Source organism: Pelobates fuscus, chromosome 3 (genome assembly GCF_036172605.1).
Source record: "Pelobates fuscus isolate aPelFus1 chromosome 3, aPelFus1.pri, whole genome shotgun sequence".
Taxonomy (NCBI): Eukaryota; Metazoa; Chordata; class Amphibia; order Anura; family Pelobatidae; genus Pelobates; species Pelobates fuscus.
The window spans coordinates 40,104,315-40,121,125 of NC_086319.1; the positions used below are offsets into that span (position 1 = coordinate 40,104,315).

At 41.6% G+C, this 16,811-nt stretch overlaps 1 protein-coding gene across 1 annotated transcript in view; it reads right to left on the reverse strand.

Annotated features, from left to right (window-relative positions):
- Window positions 1-16,811, reverse strand: part of SLC38A1 (solute carrier family 38 member 1) — a 52,100-nt gene that overhangs the window by 11,098 nt on the left and 24,191 nt on the right. The window contains exons 5-7 of the mRNA XM_063445114.1: window positions 12,735-12,808; window positions 6,308-6,400; window positions 3,678-3,756 (exon numbers count right to left, since the gene is read on the reverse strand). Coding sequence (XP_063301184.1) covers window positions 3,678-3,756; window positions 6,308-6,400; window positions 12,735-12,808 — 246 coding nt within the window. The remainder of the gene's footprint in view (window positions 1-3,677; window positions 3,757-6,307; window positions 6,401-12,734; window positions 12,809-16,811) is intronic.

Below are 16,811 nucleotides of genomic sequence, written 5' to 3' on the forward strand. Positions count from 1 at the left end.
GTAAGGAGGAATGGGCAAAACTCCCACTGGTAAGATGTGGCAAGCTTATAGAGACTTATCCAAAGCGACTTGGAGCCGTGATTGCCACAAAAGGTGGCTCTACAAAGTATTGACTTTGGGGGGGGGGGGGGGGGGGGGGAGTAGTTATGCACATTGACCTCTTCTGTGATTTTGTCCTATTTGCGGTTTGCTTCACAATAAAAAAAAACAAAACAAAACAAAAAAAACACACAAATCTTTAAAGTTGTGGGCATGTTCTGTAAATTAAACAATGCAAATCCTCAAACAATTCATGTTAATACCAAGTTGTGAGGCAACAACTGTACGAATACATTTTCACTCAGTTGGACGAGTGCAGGAAACAAATAAACCAATTTGTTAAGTAATGCACACCAACGAACAAACATTAATTTCATAGGAAATGTCTTCCATAATCTTCTGCTGTTATAAAATGTGTTTTCATCCCCAATGTGTGTGTGTATATATATATATATATATATATATATATATATATATATATATATATATATATATATATATATATATATATACACACACACACACACACACACCGTATATACTCGAGTATAAGCCGACCCGAATATAAGCCGAGGCCCCTAATTTTTCCCCAAAAAACTGGGAAAACTTATTGACTCGAGTATAAGACTAGGGTGGGAAATGCAGCAGCTACTGGTAAATTTCTAAATAAAATTAGATCCTAAAAAAAATATATTAATTGAATATTTATTTACAGTGTGTGTATAATGAATGCAGTGTGTGCGTATGAGTGCAGCGTGTGTGCGTATGAGTGCAGCGTGTGTGCGTATGAGTGCAGCGTGTGTGTGTATGAGTGCAGCGTGTGTGTGTGTGTATGAGTGCAGCGTGTGTGTGTGTGTGTGTATGAGTGCAGCGTGTGTGTGTGTATGAGTGCAGCGTGTGTATGAATGCAGTGTGTGTGTGTATGAATGCAGTGTGTGCGAGTGCATGAGTGCAGTGTGTGCGAGTGCATGAGTGCAGTGTGTGTATGAATGCAGTGTATGAATGCAGTGTGTGCAGGGCCGGTGCAAGGATATTTGCCCCCCCCCCCATATGTCCTGACCTCCCCTCCTCCTCCCTCAGTGGTCCTTACCTCCCCACCCCCGTGTTCCTTCACCCCCCTCCCCCAGTGGTCCTGACTCACCCCTCCCCTAGTGGTCCTTACCCTCCCCTCCCCTAGTGGTCCTTACTTCCCCCCCCTCCCTCCCATAGTGGTCCTTACTTCCCCCCCTCCCTCCCATAGTGGTCCTTACTTCCCCCCCTCCCTCCCATAGTGGTCCTTACTTCCCCCCCTCCCTCCCATAGTGGTCCTTACTTCCCCCCCTCCCTCCCATAGTGGTCCTTATACCCCCCCTCCCTCCCATAGTGGTCCTTATCCCACCCCCTCCCTCCCATAGTGGTCCTTATCCCACCCCCCCCCCCCCCCACAGTGGTCCTTATACCCACTTTTTTTTATTATTATTTTTTATTATTATTTCTTATTTTATTTATATTTTTATTTATTTTTGGTCCCTGGTGGTCCAGTGGCAGTTCAGTGGGGGGGGAGAGGGGGGCTGGCAGAGCTGTACCTTACCTGTTCTGCAGCTCCTGTCAGCTTCCTCCTCCTCCGCGCCGTCCGTGCAGCTCCTTCTATCAGCTCACACTGCAAGTATCGCGAGATCCGCGGCTCTCGCGAGATTTACACTGGGAGCTGACCGAGGTGCTGAACGGACGGCGCGGAGGAGGAGGAAGCTGACAGGAGCTGCAGGAAAGGTAAGTTACAGCTCTGCCAGCCCCCCTCTCCCCCCAGTCTGTATTATGGCAATGCAAATTGCCATAATACAGACCTTGACTCGAGTATAAGCCGAGTTGGGGTTTTTCAGCCCAAAAAATGGGCTGAAAAACTCGGCTTATACTCGAGTATATACGGTATTATATATATCCCCAAGTAGAGAGCACTCTGGAGTCTTGTCATATATCAAAATAAATGCTTTTTTTATTGTGCAGAATACAAAATGTCGACGTTTCAGTCAATATAGACTTTTTTCAAGACCTTGAAAAAAAGTCTATATTGACTGAAACGTAGACATTTTGTATTCTGCACAATAAAGCAGCATTTATTTTGATATATGACAAGACTCCCGAGTGCTCTCTACTTGGATATTATACATTGGTCAGAGATTATTTGCACCGGAGCATGAAAGAGACCGGGAACATTGAGTGCTGGGACCTGGGAATATATATATATTTTTTTTATAAATCAACGGCAATGCATGTGCTCATCACAATCTGGTTCTTCAATACTTTGTTAGCATGAAACGTTCTGGTTTTATTGCCAGTAGCACTACGCAGCCCTGCTATCGCTAAAAGAAAATAAAATCCCATTATGATGTAGGAATTTTAAAGGAACACTATAGTCACCTAAATTACTTTAGCTAAATAAAGCAGTTTTAGTGTATAGATCATTCCCCTGCAATTTCACTGCTCAATTCACTGTCATTTAGGAGTTAAATCACTTTGTTTCTGTTTATGCAGCCCTAGCCACACCTCCCCTGGCTATGATTGACAGAGCCTGCATGAAAAAAAAAAACGGGTTTTACTTTCAAACAGATGTAATTTACCTTAAATAATTGTATCTCAATCTCTAAATTGAACTTGAATCAAATACAGGAGGCTCTTGCAGGGTCTAGCAAGCCATTAACATAGCAGGGGATAACAAAAAAAATCTTAAACAAACAGAACTTGCAATAAAGAAAGCCTAAATAGGGCTCTCTTTATAGGAAGTGTTTATGGAAGGCTGTGCAAGTCACATGCAGGGAGGTGTGACTAGGGTTCATAAACAAAGGGATTTAACTCCTAAATGGCAGAGGATTGAGCAGTGATACCGCAGGGGCATGTTCTATACACCAAAACTGCTTCATTAAGCCAAAGTTGTTCAGGTGACTATAGTGTCCCTTTAAGAACTAGATTGGAGTGAAAGAATTAAACATTTTGCCCTTAAAACAGTGTAAATACGTGATCAATATTTTTCTACCTTTGTTTCAAGTAGCAAGCTATAGACATAACAGTATGTTCCAGCATTGAAAACGGTACCAACCACTGTTTAAATAATGGTTATATACTGAATCTCATCACTAAAATGTATGATAAAACTACAAAATTAGTAAATTTTTACAGAGACTCTTAATAAAATTAGAAGCAACGCTTGTAGCTTAATTAACCCTCTATAAACAGTCAGGTCAGAGATTTTGCACAAACACAAGGTATTATACACACACACACACGAACGATACATAATGATGTGTTTATTATAGTTAAATATTCTTTAAGAATAGTAAGCCCCATACAAAGTGTCTTGCCTTAAAATTAATGGGAGCTACAATTCACAGCTGCCATTATTAATTTGGTACCCCTCCCATTAATATGACTGTGGAGGAGGTATTGAGAAAGACCCAGTGTTTCAATTTGTAAACCTCACACAGTCTTTGTTGTTCATCTTCTTAAAAGTGTGGCAATAATTTTGAAGTGGACTGCATATTTTACAAACTGTAATACAAGAAAAGCAAACTAAAAAAAATGCTATGTAGTCACATTGACATCCCATGCGATCTAACCAAAAACACAGCCATTAATTACAATGGACATAAATTGAGCATACTTACTCAGAATTTTCTTGCCCTACAAGGAATTTAACGACTATGGGCAACTCATTCTTCACTATGAATAGGTAGCTCAACATTGCTAAAAGAGAAGAGAACATGCAGTGTTGGGGTTATTGCCAAGAATGTCACACACTACTTAAATTAAAAACAAAAAGAAAAACCCCCCACACAACATACCACACTAACAACTGCGATGGGAATGCATATTCTAAAACTAAAGTTAAAAGATACAGTTTTTTTTATAATCAGATTTTATTTAGTATAAAAATATAATAAATTTAGTAGGTTGGTATGCAACTCCCTTCCTTGTTAGGGTATATTACCGCGTTGCTTAGAACTTGAATGAAAGACTGTTGCATCAGTCAGGATTTTGTGTTGACCGGATTGTAAAAAAAGTCTTAGAACTTAGTGCATAGCTGGCTCCCGGAAGCGGTCATTTCTGGTAGTGCCCTAGGTAAGTTCTCACTCTCCTACACTGATCTCCACTTGCAGCAAGTTCCTTTGACGTTGCTGTTCGTTACACCAGTTAACAGAGCTGAAATAAGCAATACAGAGCACTATCCAGGCAGTAATTATAATAAAAGCGTAAGCCATTAGATTTACCTGGTTAGCTAGTTGGCAATCTGAGAAATATATCAGGTGGAATAATGTACCCTTTGAGTATGGAACCCACAGGCCATCTGCAGTATCCTTTAAAATGGGACGCATAGATGGAATCGGTCAGCATTGCTGGAACTGTTACCTAAACTAGCTAAGGCTAGGACACCAACAATGGAAGAGAATATGGGAAGCCACTTTCCCATTAATTTGGGCCACCAACTTATTGGGATATTGTGTGACAAAGTTAATGGATGGAGGGAGTGGAGCCCAAACACATTCTTACACTCAGAGTGGTTTCTGGACTGTGTCCAAGGAACTGGGGCAATGGCATTTGTGTGGAAATTGGAGGAAATGGCATGGTGGTAGAACATGGAGGAAATGGCAGAGGGTGGGAATTGAGTAGAATATATTCTACAGGGAATAATAAATTGTGGGTATATGGCAGAGAGGTGGAATCCAGGGGGATATTGCATCGGTGAGATGAAAAATAAGAACAGTACACGGGATGTGGGAATTTATTTATTCTATATACCAACTGTAGGGGTAGTCAAAATGGGATATTAACCATGAAACAAAAAAAATGAGGAAGTCAAATATCAATCTGGGCAAAAAAAAATTAAAAATAATCCAAAGTGCAATTTCCTGCTCAACATCCAGTAGGAAATGGCTTAACCAAGAAAAAAAAAGAAAAAAGAAAAAAAAGACAAAAGAAAAATCAAAAACAAAGCTACAATATGTAACTATAATCCGTGTTCCAAACACAAAATGAGTGTTATATTAACACTTCAGTGTGGTCATATGTTTGTAAATACTACATGGTAGCAAGGTTAATACGAAAGGCATTTTATATGAGCTATGGGAGAATATATTGTGCCCGGACTTCCAGCATGTTGGACCAGAGCAGGAGGAAACAATGGAGGAAGTTAAAGAATGGAGGAGTGAATGAAATTAATAAAAAAAAGATAAAGATAAAAATGATAGTCTTTATATTCGTGATTCTGCATTAAAACAATGCAGCAAAAATAATGCCCTCTCCATCTCTGAGGAACATTTTTTTTATGATTATTATTTTCCAAAACACTAAAAAAAAAAAAAAAAGTTAAAATCTTTTCTCCGGCTATGCTTCATCTTTCTTCCTCTGCATTTCAGCATTGGTTTTCATCCTTTCCACCCACCTTTCGCTCCATTTAATCCCCTCTCCTTCTGCTTATTCTACACTTTACCTTCATTCATCTTTAATCAGATTCTGCGTGCTACAACAGAACAGACATCATGACAGGCAAAAAAATAAAATTGAAAAAAATAAGGTCAAAATAAATTATAGAGGTCACCTATAGAGAACAATCCTGGTTTTACTTTAAATGTTAAAGCAGGATTGTCAGTTCAGTTTTTCATAAAGACAAAACCTTTATTTAAAAAAAAAAAAAAAAAAAAAAAAAACACACATCCTTGTTTCAATTAAACTTTAAACACAATCTCCATGTTATTTTCTGATAGCTTTTTAATTTGTGTTGAGGTCAATGCATTTAGTGATACAATGTAACAAAAGGGCAGCCATTCAGGCAACTGCGCACATTGCATTTTGTCATTCCGTATCGGCGAGTTTTGGCATCTCACCGTAACCCACAAAAACGCGAGGATCCCACAAGATCTTCTGCTTACCCCAGATTTCTGCTCTTGTGCATTGGTACGGGTATACCAACCATGGGCAGAGCTAAAGCTAAAAGATTTACCTAAAGTATGTGGTACCAAGGAAGGAGACATTAATGTACCACAACTCTCCCCACAGTTGCTATAATGCAAGCAGACATGGTACCTTGGGCAGCATTTTCAGAAATCGACAAATTAGAGGGATGGTTTATAAATTAGCAGTTAAATTCCACCAGAATGTATTTTTTTACCCCCTTAATTTTATTACACGTTTTATTTATTGATGGCGCATATAATCTCTGCATTTTCAATATGTTGATCCCACGTGGAATACTGTATATTTCAATAGTTTGATTACAGGAAGAAGTCAATATACTTGCCTCCAGTGTTTTGAAGAGTTGTTGATCCAAAAACTAATAATTGACCCGGAGTTCCGAAAACCTCCTTTCCTAGCTTTTCATATACCATGCAGCCTGTTTAAAGAAAGATTGAAGAAAAATATTTAACTAGACGTCAGAGTGTCAGGTTTACATAAACACTATCAATTGCCATCAAACAATAAATTTAAATTAAATCAAAACACAAAACAACCTATTGAGTCGGGGACCACTGGCATGGATAATCCCAGGTTCCCAAGACTAGGCTGCTCCCTCTTGCACGGTGCCATGCAGGGGCGGGCTGGGCCGGGGGGCAGGGAGGCAATTGCCCCCCAGGCCGCCCGAAATTCTTTTAGGACCGGCCGCGGTGGGCCGGCCCTTTAAATGCTGCAGCCGCCTGAGCAGAGCGCTCAGACGGCTGCAGCAGCTTCTCCCCTCCCTCCCCTCCCCTGTAGCGTGGCCGAGCTGCTTTCCGGTCCGTGGTCCCGGCCGGAGTGATGGGAAGGTGCACACTGAGTGTGCACTTCCTGTCAGTCCGGCCGGTTACAGGAAACAGAAACTCCTGTTCCGCGTGGAGTTTCTGTTTCCTGTAACCGGCCGGACTGACAGGAAGTGCACACTGAGCGTGCACCTTCCCATCACTCCGGCCGGGACCACGGACCGGAAAGCAGCTCGGCCACGCTACAGGGGAGGGGGTAAGAAGAGGGGAGGGAGGGGGTGAATAAGAAGAGGGGAGGGAGGGGGTGAATAAGAAGAGGGGAGAGGGTGGGGGGAATAAGAAGAGGGGAGAGGATAAGAAGAGGGGGGTTAAGAAGAGGGGAGAGGGGGATAAGAAGGGGGGGAATAAGAAGAGGGGGGTAATAAGAGGGGAGGGGGGGTAAGAAGAGGGGAGGGGGGTAAGAAGAGGGGAGGGGGGTAAGAAGAGGGGAGGGGGGTAAGAAGAGGGGAGGGGGGTAAGAAGAGGGGAGGGGGGTAAGAAGAGGGGAGGGGGGGGAATAAGAAGAGGGGAGGGGGGGAATAAGAAGAGGGGAGGGGGGGAATAAGAAGAGGGGAGGGGGGGAATAAGAAGAGGGGAGGGGGGGAATAAGAAGAGGGGAGGGGGGAATAAGAAGAGGGGAGGGGGGAATAAGAAGAGGGGAGGGGGGAATAAGAAGAGGGGAGGGGGGAATAAGAAGAGGGGAGGGGGGAATAAGAAGAGGGGAGGGGGGAATAAGAAGAGAAGAGGGGGGGAATAAGAAGAGAAGAGGGGGGGAATAAGAAGAGAAGAGGGGGGGATAAGAAGAGGGTAGGGGGGAATAAGAAGAGGGGAGGGGGGAATAAGAAGAGGGGGGAGTAAGAAGAGGGGAGGGGGAGAGTAAGGAGAGGGAAGTAAGGAGAGGGAGGGGGGAGTAAGAAGAGGGGAGGGGGTAAGAAGAGAGGGAGGGGGGAGTAAGAGGGGAGGGGGTAAGAAGAGAGGGACGGGGGAGTAAGAAGAAGAGAGGGAGGGGGTAAGAAGAGAGGGAGGGGGAGTAGGGAGAGGGGGGAGTAAGGAGAGGGGGCAGTAAGAAGGAGGGGAGATACGAAAAAGGGGGAAGAAGAGGGGGAGGGGGAATAAGAAGAGGGGGAGGGGGGAGTAAGAAGGGGGGGAGTAAGAAGAGGGGGAGTAAGAAGGAGGGGAGATAAGAAAAAGAGGGGGGTAAGAAGAAGAGAGGGGGAGTAAGAAGAAGAGAGGGGGAGTAAGAAGAAGAGAGGGGGAGTAAGAAGAAGAGAGGGGGAGTAAGAAGAAGAGAGGGGGAGTAAGAAGAAGAGAGGGGGAGTAAGAAGAAGAGAGGGGGAGTAAGAAGAGAGGGAGGGGGAGTAAGAAGAGAGGGAGGGGGAGTAAGAAGAGAGGGAGGGGGAGTAAGAAGAGAGGGAGGGGGAGTAAGAAGAGAGGGAGGGGGAGTAAGAAGAGAGGGAGGGGGAGTAAGAAGAGAGGGAGGGGGAGTAAGAAGGAGGGGAGATAAGAAAAAGGGGGGAAGAAGAGGGGGAGGGGGAATAAGAAGAGGGGGAGGGGGGAGTAAGAAGGAGGGGAGATAAGAAAAAGAAGGGGGGGAGTAAAGAGGGGGAGTAAGAAGGAGGGGAGATAAGAAAAAGAGGGGGGTAAGAAGAAGAAGGGGAAGTAAGAAGAAGAGGGGAAGGGGAGTAAGAAGAGGGGGGAGTAAGAAGGAGGGGAGATAAGAAAAAGAGGGGGGAAGTGGGGGAGTAAGAAGGAGGGGAGATAAGAAGAAGAAGGGGGAGTAAGAAGAAGAGGGGGGTAAGAAGAAGGGGGAGTAAGAAGAAGAAGGGGGTAAGAAGAAGAAGGGGGTAAGAAGAAGGGTGAGTAAGAAGAAGAAGGGTGTAAGAAGAAGAAGAAGAAGAAGGGGGAGTAAGAAGAAGTAGGAGGGTTAAGAAGCTCGAAGGGACAGCTCTATAGGACAGGGGGCAAGACAGGGAGCTCTTTCACACTATGCGCACACAGACACACACACACACACACACACAATGCATCCCTATACATACACAGAAACACAACATGCTTCCCTTACACACAATGCATCCATTACACACACACACACACACACACAATGCAACCCCCACACAAAGACAATGCATCCTTTGCACACATACACAGAAACAGACAATGCAAACACACACACACTGCTTTTCTTACATACACACAGAAACACAATGCATCTCTTACACTCAATGCACACACATACAGACACACACCTTGCATCCCTTATGCATACAAACACAGATTCACACAATGCATCCCTCACACACAACCAGAAACACATAATACATCCCTTATACACAAATACACACTGCTTCCACTACACACAAACACACTGCATCACCTGCACAAACTGGTATCCCTATACACTACATACCATAAGCACACATATTAGATAACACAGAACACATCCCCTACACACTCCACTCCCTGTGAGCGAACTCATGGGTGGGTGGAACATATAAGTGGACTTATGAGTGGGCCTTATGGGCATACTCACCGTCAGGCCCTGGGGCCCAGACCTTGAGCTGTGTAAGAGGCCCCCAAAAAATGGAGCTGCTTCTAATTCTCCCAGAACATTGAATTTTGTGACCACAGTTGCAAACAGCCTCCAGAGATCCTGTTCTACACCAGACCAGTGGAGCCAAACTGCAGCACATCATCATCCTCATCTAATTGTAAGTAGGCAATCTAGTATATTATTAGTGACACTAATCTATAATTTACCTCACATTAAAGGGACACTATAGCTTAATGAAGTGGTTGTGGTGTCTAAAGCTGGTCCCTGCAGGCTTTTTAATGTAAACACACACTGTGTGCAGCACTGGCGTTAGTTCATATGGCAGATCATATGGGTGGGGCATTGTGATGTCACATGGGGGGGGCGGCAAATTTATATTTTGTCTAGGGCGTCAAAAATCCTTGCACCGGCTCGGATCCTGGGCAGGTGCACCAGTCTACTGGTGACCCACAGGAGGGGAGTTCACTGATTGCACTGCACTCTCCTCCTGCCCAGACCCGTCTTGACCGCAGTGCAAGTGCCCTCTGCCCTCTGCCCCTAATTTACAGTGGCTCACACTCACAACAAGCAGTGCCTGGAGCCCTTTGCAGAGACGGAAACAAAGAGGTTCTGCGGCAGCTGGCCGTCCTGCAAGCATTACATTAAACAGCTGTTCCCCATGCAGCCACAGGTGGCCTTGTGCTGGGAGACTGTGATTACTCTTCACTTCCTCCCAGCCTACAGAGCAGCGCATGGGGGAGAGAGAGGAGGAGGCATGATTTAATCTTACAATAAATCCTCTAAGCAAACCTTTATAAATTTGGGGGGATCAGCTCTGTTTCCACAGTTTATTGGTGCCTGATGTCTGTATTAATATTGAGGGATGTCTAAGTAGTAACGTCAGTGTGTGTCAGCAGGGCCAGCCGTTGGGGTGGGCAAGCTGTGCGGTCACGCAGGGTGCCATGACAACAGAGGCACCCGGCGGCCAGCACAGCTCACAAGTTGGGTACACCAGCATATTTAATTTAAACGATTCGCTGGTGGTCCACTGGTGCGCACCAGCAGTAGGTGCAGTCAGATCATATCCTCTCCCTCGTGGTTCCAGCGCTCAGTTAGTGAGTCAGAGCACAGGCTCAGAGATTCTCAGCCTATGCTCTGACAACATTGAAAGTCAGAGCCGTGAACGAGTGGGTATGGCAAAGAGCTACTGATTAGCATAACATCAATATCAGTTATAAAGCCAGAAAAAGGTGGGCATGGATGGTGAACTGATTTGGTGGCGCAATGGGCCACTTGACTGGTTTTGCCCCCCAGGCCTAAGGCTGCCAGCCCTCCCCTGGTGCCATGGCAAAGTAAGGAACAAAAATTCCACCGTTGATACTGAAGACAAGCACCAGTTAAGGCTTTGCATAGGAAGAAGACCAATACACCACAGGCAGACGAGCCTGTTAAACCTCACGCTCCCAGGGAAAGAAATCTATGTCGCTTAGACAGACATGGGAGATATTTTTTAAGCTTCAAGGGAGAAAGCAAGATTTCTGCCAACTCTTGGAAGGCCTTCAATATTTTACTTGTGGCACCATTGGTATTTGGTCTATCCACCATGCATGTGTACTGCAAAATCATCACTGAACACATCCCATTAGTAGAATACCACACCTAACACAATACTGCGTTATCTATCTAGAATCCCACAGTTTTTGTTCTTTCTACAATGTGCAGTGCCCTTAGCCATCTTCTTCCAGAAAGGTTACAGTTTACTATGTATATTCTTCGATCTTCTGGCAAAATAGGCCAGCCTATATACATACATATGTTCTACTGTGTCACAGAAAAATATTACGCAATCGAATTTCCTGGCTTTTCTCATAAAAAAACAGATTTATTCTTTTTGATTTCCAAGTCAGTTCTTACAGCGCCATTGATGTTAAAATGGCCAACAACTGATGGTACATGTCACACATTCCAAGTGTGCACACACCTTGCCTTGTGTCTTAGTGTGTTGTGGTCTTTGCGTCTCCTCCTACACATAATATTATTCTATAAAAACCCAAATTGGCTGTGGAAGAATACATCATCATTACAAAGTCAATGTGATGGATACAATATGCTTGTTGGAAGTTCTAATAACCTTATTAGGTCATTTTCTGTTTCATGAACACTCAGAAATAGAAAAGATCTCGTAACACTTATCCAATGTTAATATTATTACTTAAACCAACCTTTACTCAGTGTAAAATGTATGTATGAAAATTTTCTAAATAAATTAAAAAAGAAGATATTCTACTGTGCCCCTTTTAATAACTGAAATATAGTTCACACATAGCATCTGAGCTGCCAAAATTAGGTTTCAAAAGCTTAAATATTTTTCTATAGCGAGGAAGGCAAGCAGTAATCTACTTAAAGGATAAACTCTGCATAGAGCGATGTATACACGGATAGTTAATATCCCTGTATGCTTTGACTCGTTAGTAACAAACATTGCCTACTGGTAAATATAGATTGTAAATTGGGATCTGAATTTACAAAAGAAATTTACTTTAAAAAAAAAAATACAAATATTTACTAAGAACTCATTGAAAAATCAGGCTGACATTTGGAAAGTTTGGTTCCTTCTTTTGGAGCTCTCCCCCTCTTGGTATGTAAATAATAATATGACGCTAGTCAGGCGGTGTTAAAGACTCTGGATATCCTAGATTATAAGCAAACGCAAGTTACTTGTAATTGTTATTCTTTGTATTGTGAATGACATTTGTGTTTGTTTTATAGCATCGCATTCTATTTCTTGTACACACAAAAAAAAAGTGTCACTATTAAAATATGTTTAGGTCTCAGTAACAAGGATTTTGATATTTAGGGCACAATATATATTGGTTGTTTTCTTGAGGTTATAAGGTGTATTTTGTCTGCTTAAATGATCCAATTTCTTTCCAAAATCATAGATTGTGTAGAGTATGTGGCCTTTTAATGTACCAACATTTGTGTCTGATATATAGAACATAAACCTATATGGTAAAATAACGTTTTTGAGTTTCTGACCAATCCTTAAAGTAGCATTTAGAATGGTAAAGACTTATTGTAGTGGTTATAGTGATACAAGTTAGAGGCACTATCAACCAACTTCACAATGAGCTGTAGTGGTTATGGTGCTTATCATGTCCGTTTAACTCCCAAGGGATCATGGTATGTGACATTTATCGAACAGTGGAACATTTCTGTAATGTAAAAAAGTGTTAACTAAAATATATGTTAAAATGTCAAGACCAATGAAAAACACACACAAAAAACTGAACATTTTATGCATCATGTGAAAATTCATGGACAGACTATGAGAGGTCTCCCTCCAAGCTCTAAAATCAATTTATACCAATTTTACAATAGTAAAATAGTATATTTTAATAAGAGTGGTGTAAACATACCTGTTTCCTGTGAACATTTAAGTAGAAGGTTTATAGAATAGACCGATAATAGCGTAACAGATACTAATAGCAACCTAGAGCAAAAAAAACAAAAAAACAAGACACATGAAAAACTACACACACAAAAAAATAAATAAAATAGAGACTCCAAATCACTAGAAACTTAAATTGCAAATACCAGTTTTGGATTGTTCCAAACACTAATCATAAGCTTGCTTTAGATAGATGGACATGCTCAGTGCTCCCTATAGTGACTAAAGGCCTCTCCAAGGTCTACCATAGGTTATACAACACATTCTATATATTAACAGTTTTCAACGTAAAACCAGAAAATATGGATCACATGGGTAAATGGTAAATCACAAAGTAATTAAATTATAATATTAGGATAGACTTTCATTGTTCTTTTGGGTGGTTTATTAAATGGTTATCAGAGCATTTAGATAAACAGAAAGCTTAGATGTTAGACTGCCCAAACTATTGTCTGGTAATATGGAGGATAAAAAAAAAAAAAATTAAAAAAAAAGAAGAAAATCCAAAAAAGAAAATCATGGCAACAGTAATTTCCTTTGTACTTCAATAAAACACTGTTAAGTCACAATGGCCAGCAGGACCCCACCAAAAAAAAAAAAAAAAAAAAAAAAAAAAATTATTTTTTTTTTTTTACAAATATTGATTGTTGTATACATAAAAAAAAACAAAAACAAACATAGTCGGCAGAAATAACAGTATCTATTTCTGCAGCTGCATAAAGCTAGCTAGACGATAAACGAGAAATAGCCAAAGCAGGATATTTCACTGTACATTGGATTAACTGCCAGCGTATTGTAGTCGTCATATTTCAGCAATAATGCAAAATGTAGTTGCTAAATGAGCAGGAGAACCTCATCATGGAGAGCAGGAGAACCTCATGAATGAATGGGGGTGGGGGGGGAGAGGAGTTTCCTCTCAGCATTACTCAATCGTGGGAAAAGAGATGCAATAGATTGATCAACAGGGAAGTAACTATATATATATATATATTTTTTTATTCTTTATTTTTCATGTGCTTAGATTAACAACAAGTGTGCAGAGCCACGACAGCTTCTGCAGGCATTTTCTGCTACACACACACACACACACACACACACGTCTGATCAGCTCCACAGCCAGGCTCCGCCCCCCAGGGAAGTAACCATATTTTAATTAGATTTATAAAAAAATAAACGCACTATACATTTGACTGCAATTCTTAATTTTAAGTTTAGCAAAAGTTGTGTGTAACACGACAAATGCAAAATAAATTATTGTTTAAACAAAAGACTGCAGCAATGACAGCCATAATATATAAATAAACCTATTTGTAGTTTTTCTATAAATGGAAACTGATGGGACTACGATTTCTTGCATTAAAAAATGCAAAAGGGCTTTTTGCAAGTTCACTTTAAATATTCACCCGGAACTATTTTTTGAGCCTTAAAATTCCCCATAGATTTATTTAGCTTGTGCTGTGCTCTGAAGTGAAAACATTTGTATACAAAATGAAATGTTTCCAGTAAAGGAAACGATTTGGACAGGATACTAATGGTCTTGGAATTTGCATGGTGATCGAACAGGAAAAAAAAAAAAAAAAAAAAAAAAATCATATAATTTCACAATAACCAGACTTGACACTCAGCTCGACACGCACATTCCATTCTATTTCTTGAAGATTTCAATTGTTCATTGTAATTTATGATTTTGTAAACCTACCACAAGATAAAATGTATACATATACAAATCCCCATGTTGAGGTGTTCCTGCTAGGCCGTTCCTTTTGTATATGCAATTTTGTTTTTTAAATCCAGTTTAAAAGTAAATCAAGCATTACATGAATCATCCTTCATCTCCATCAAATAAATAACGAATTACTGGACAATATATTTTGGGGTGCAATAAATAAGGGTTACATTTCTCTTCTTCCTTTCCAATAAATTGTGCAAGAGTATAAATAAATCTGTGGATCCTAAAAAGAAATTAGAGGTCTGAAAGCTGTACAGTATGGGGGCTTTATGAGAGGGCAATAGTCAACCACATACTTAAGTCAAAATAAGTCCCAATAAAAAAAAAATAAAAAAAATAACTAGCTCGGTGACATTTAAAATTATTTATTATCCATTTATAAATTATGACAGTGCATACATACAATATAATATAACATTTTCCTCTCTAAGTAGGTGGACAGTAGTTTCTTGCATCTTGGAGATGTAGACTGTATATTGATTCTCCAAACTGTTATTTTCCTCTATAGCCAATAGCATTTGATCATCACATGGCCGTTAGCTACACTGTAAATACTTTAGCCGTATTTACCTAACCACTTCCTGTTACTTGACGGAATTATTCCATCATGTTGTCCTTTACTTATAGACCAGTGACAGAATAATTCAGTCATGCAGATATTTACCAGGTTGTAGTTTCCCTGCCGGTACAGAGGAGGGTCAATATCACAAGCTTTGGAAAAAAAAAAAAAAAGCAAAAAAAACCAAAAAAAACCAAAAAAACGGTGAAGCAATTACGTTATGGATAAGCGCAAGAGTGTGGAGTAATCTGAATTGATTATTTGATGCTCCCAAATGAGACATACGTCCAGAATATGAAAATCGGTCGGAAACTGAAATGTGCAAATAAATGTGTGGGATATAGCTGTAATCATGAGATATAGTGGAGAAAATAAATTTCAAAGAATGTAAAAAAATAAAAACCAAAACACACAAACCATAATAAAACAATTTTGTAAAAAATAAATATTTTGCTAGGAATGAAATGGAAACACATGGCATAGAACATAGAACAGATGACTAACTGAAACATACGTAAAAGGAAGTGACACATGATCTTCCACTGCTTATCAGGAATGACTCATTGATAATTTCCTTGAGGTGTAATACATGCCGTCAACATGCTCGAGCTAGGCCAATAAACCATGTGTAAATAGATCAACGTAAAGGTTTTGCAACCCTAAAAGCAGTTAAAATTTAATTTCCTTCATTGATGCATAGATAGCAACTGAACAAAACTAGCCTAAAGCAAGTGCTTAGTTAAACATGAATGGTGAAAGCTACTAAATTACAGCAGAATGTTAAAGAAACAAACTATTGAACATTCAATGCCCTGGTTGTCCTAGTAGGTTTTGAAATCTGATCTCATATTAAATTTAAACAAACAAGGCATTCAATGATAGAATGAAATGGTGAGCTGCTCCCCTCGTGCAGTAATATTCTTACATCACTCCATTTTATCTTTTACACTACAGTGCCACATACATATCCTTTAATTCAGTAACACACTGTAACACTTGCATCTGTTAAGACATGTAGATACCAACACTGCCACGCTGACTTTTCAAGCCATAAAAATAACCACATTGCTACACTCCTAGCTGAAAAGACACCTGCATAGCTACGCTCACACCTGTGCAGCCACCCGCATAGCGACCCTGCAATGCTCCCACCCGCATAGCGACCCTGCAACACTCCCACCTGTGCAGCCACCCGCATAGCGACCCTGCAACGCTCCCACCTGTGCAGCCACCCACATAGCGACCCTGCAACGCTCCCACCTGTGCAGGCACCCACATAGCGACCCTGCAACGCTCCCACCTGTGCAGGGACCCACATAGCGACCCTGCAACGCGCCCACCTGTGCAGCCACCCGCATAGCGACCCTGCAACGCTCCCACCTGTGCAGCCACCCGCATAGCGACCCTGCAACGCTCCCACCTGTGCAGCCACCCGCATAGCGACCTTGCAACGCTCCCACCTGTGCAGCCACCTGCATAGCTACCCTGCAACGCACACACACACACACCTGTATAGCTACCCTGCAACGCACACCCACACCTGTATAGCTACCCTGCAACGCACACACACACCTGTATAGCTACCCTGCAACGCACACACACACACCTGTATAGCTACCCTGCAACGCACACACACACACCTGTATAGCTACCCTGCAACGCACACACACACACCTGTATAGCTACCCTGCAACGCACACACACACCTGTATAGCTACCCTGCAACGCACACACACACACACACCTGTATAGCTACC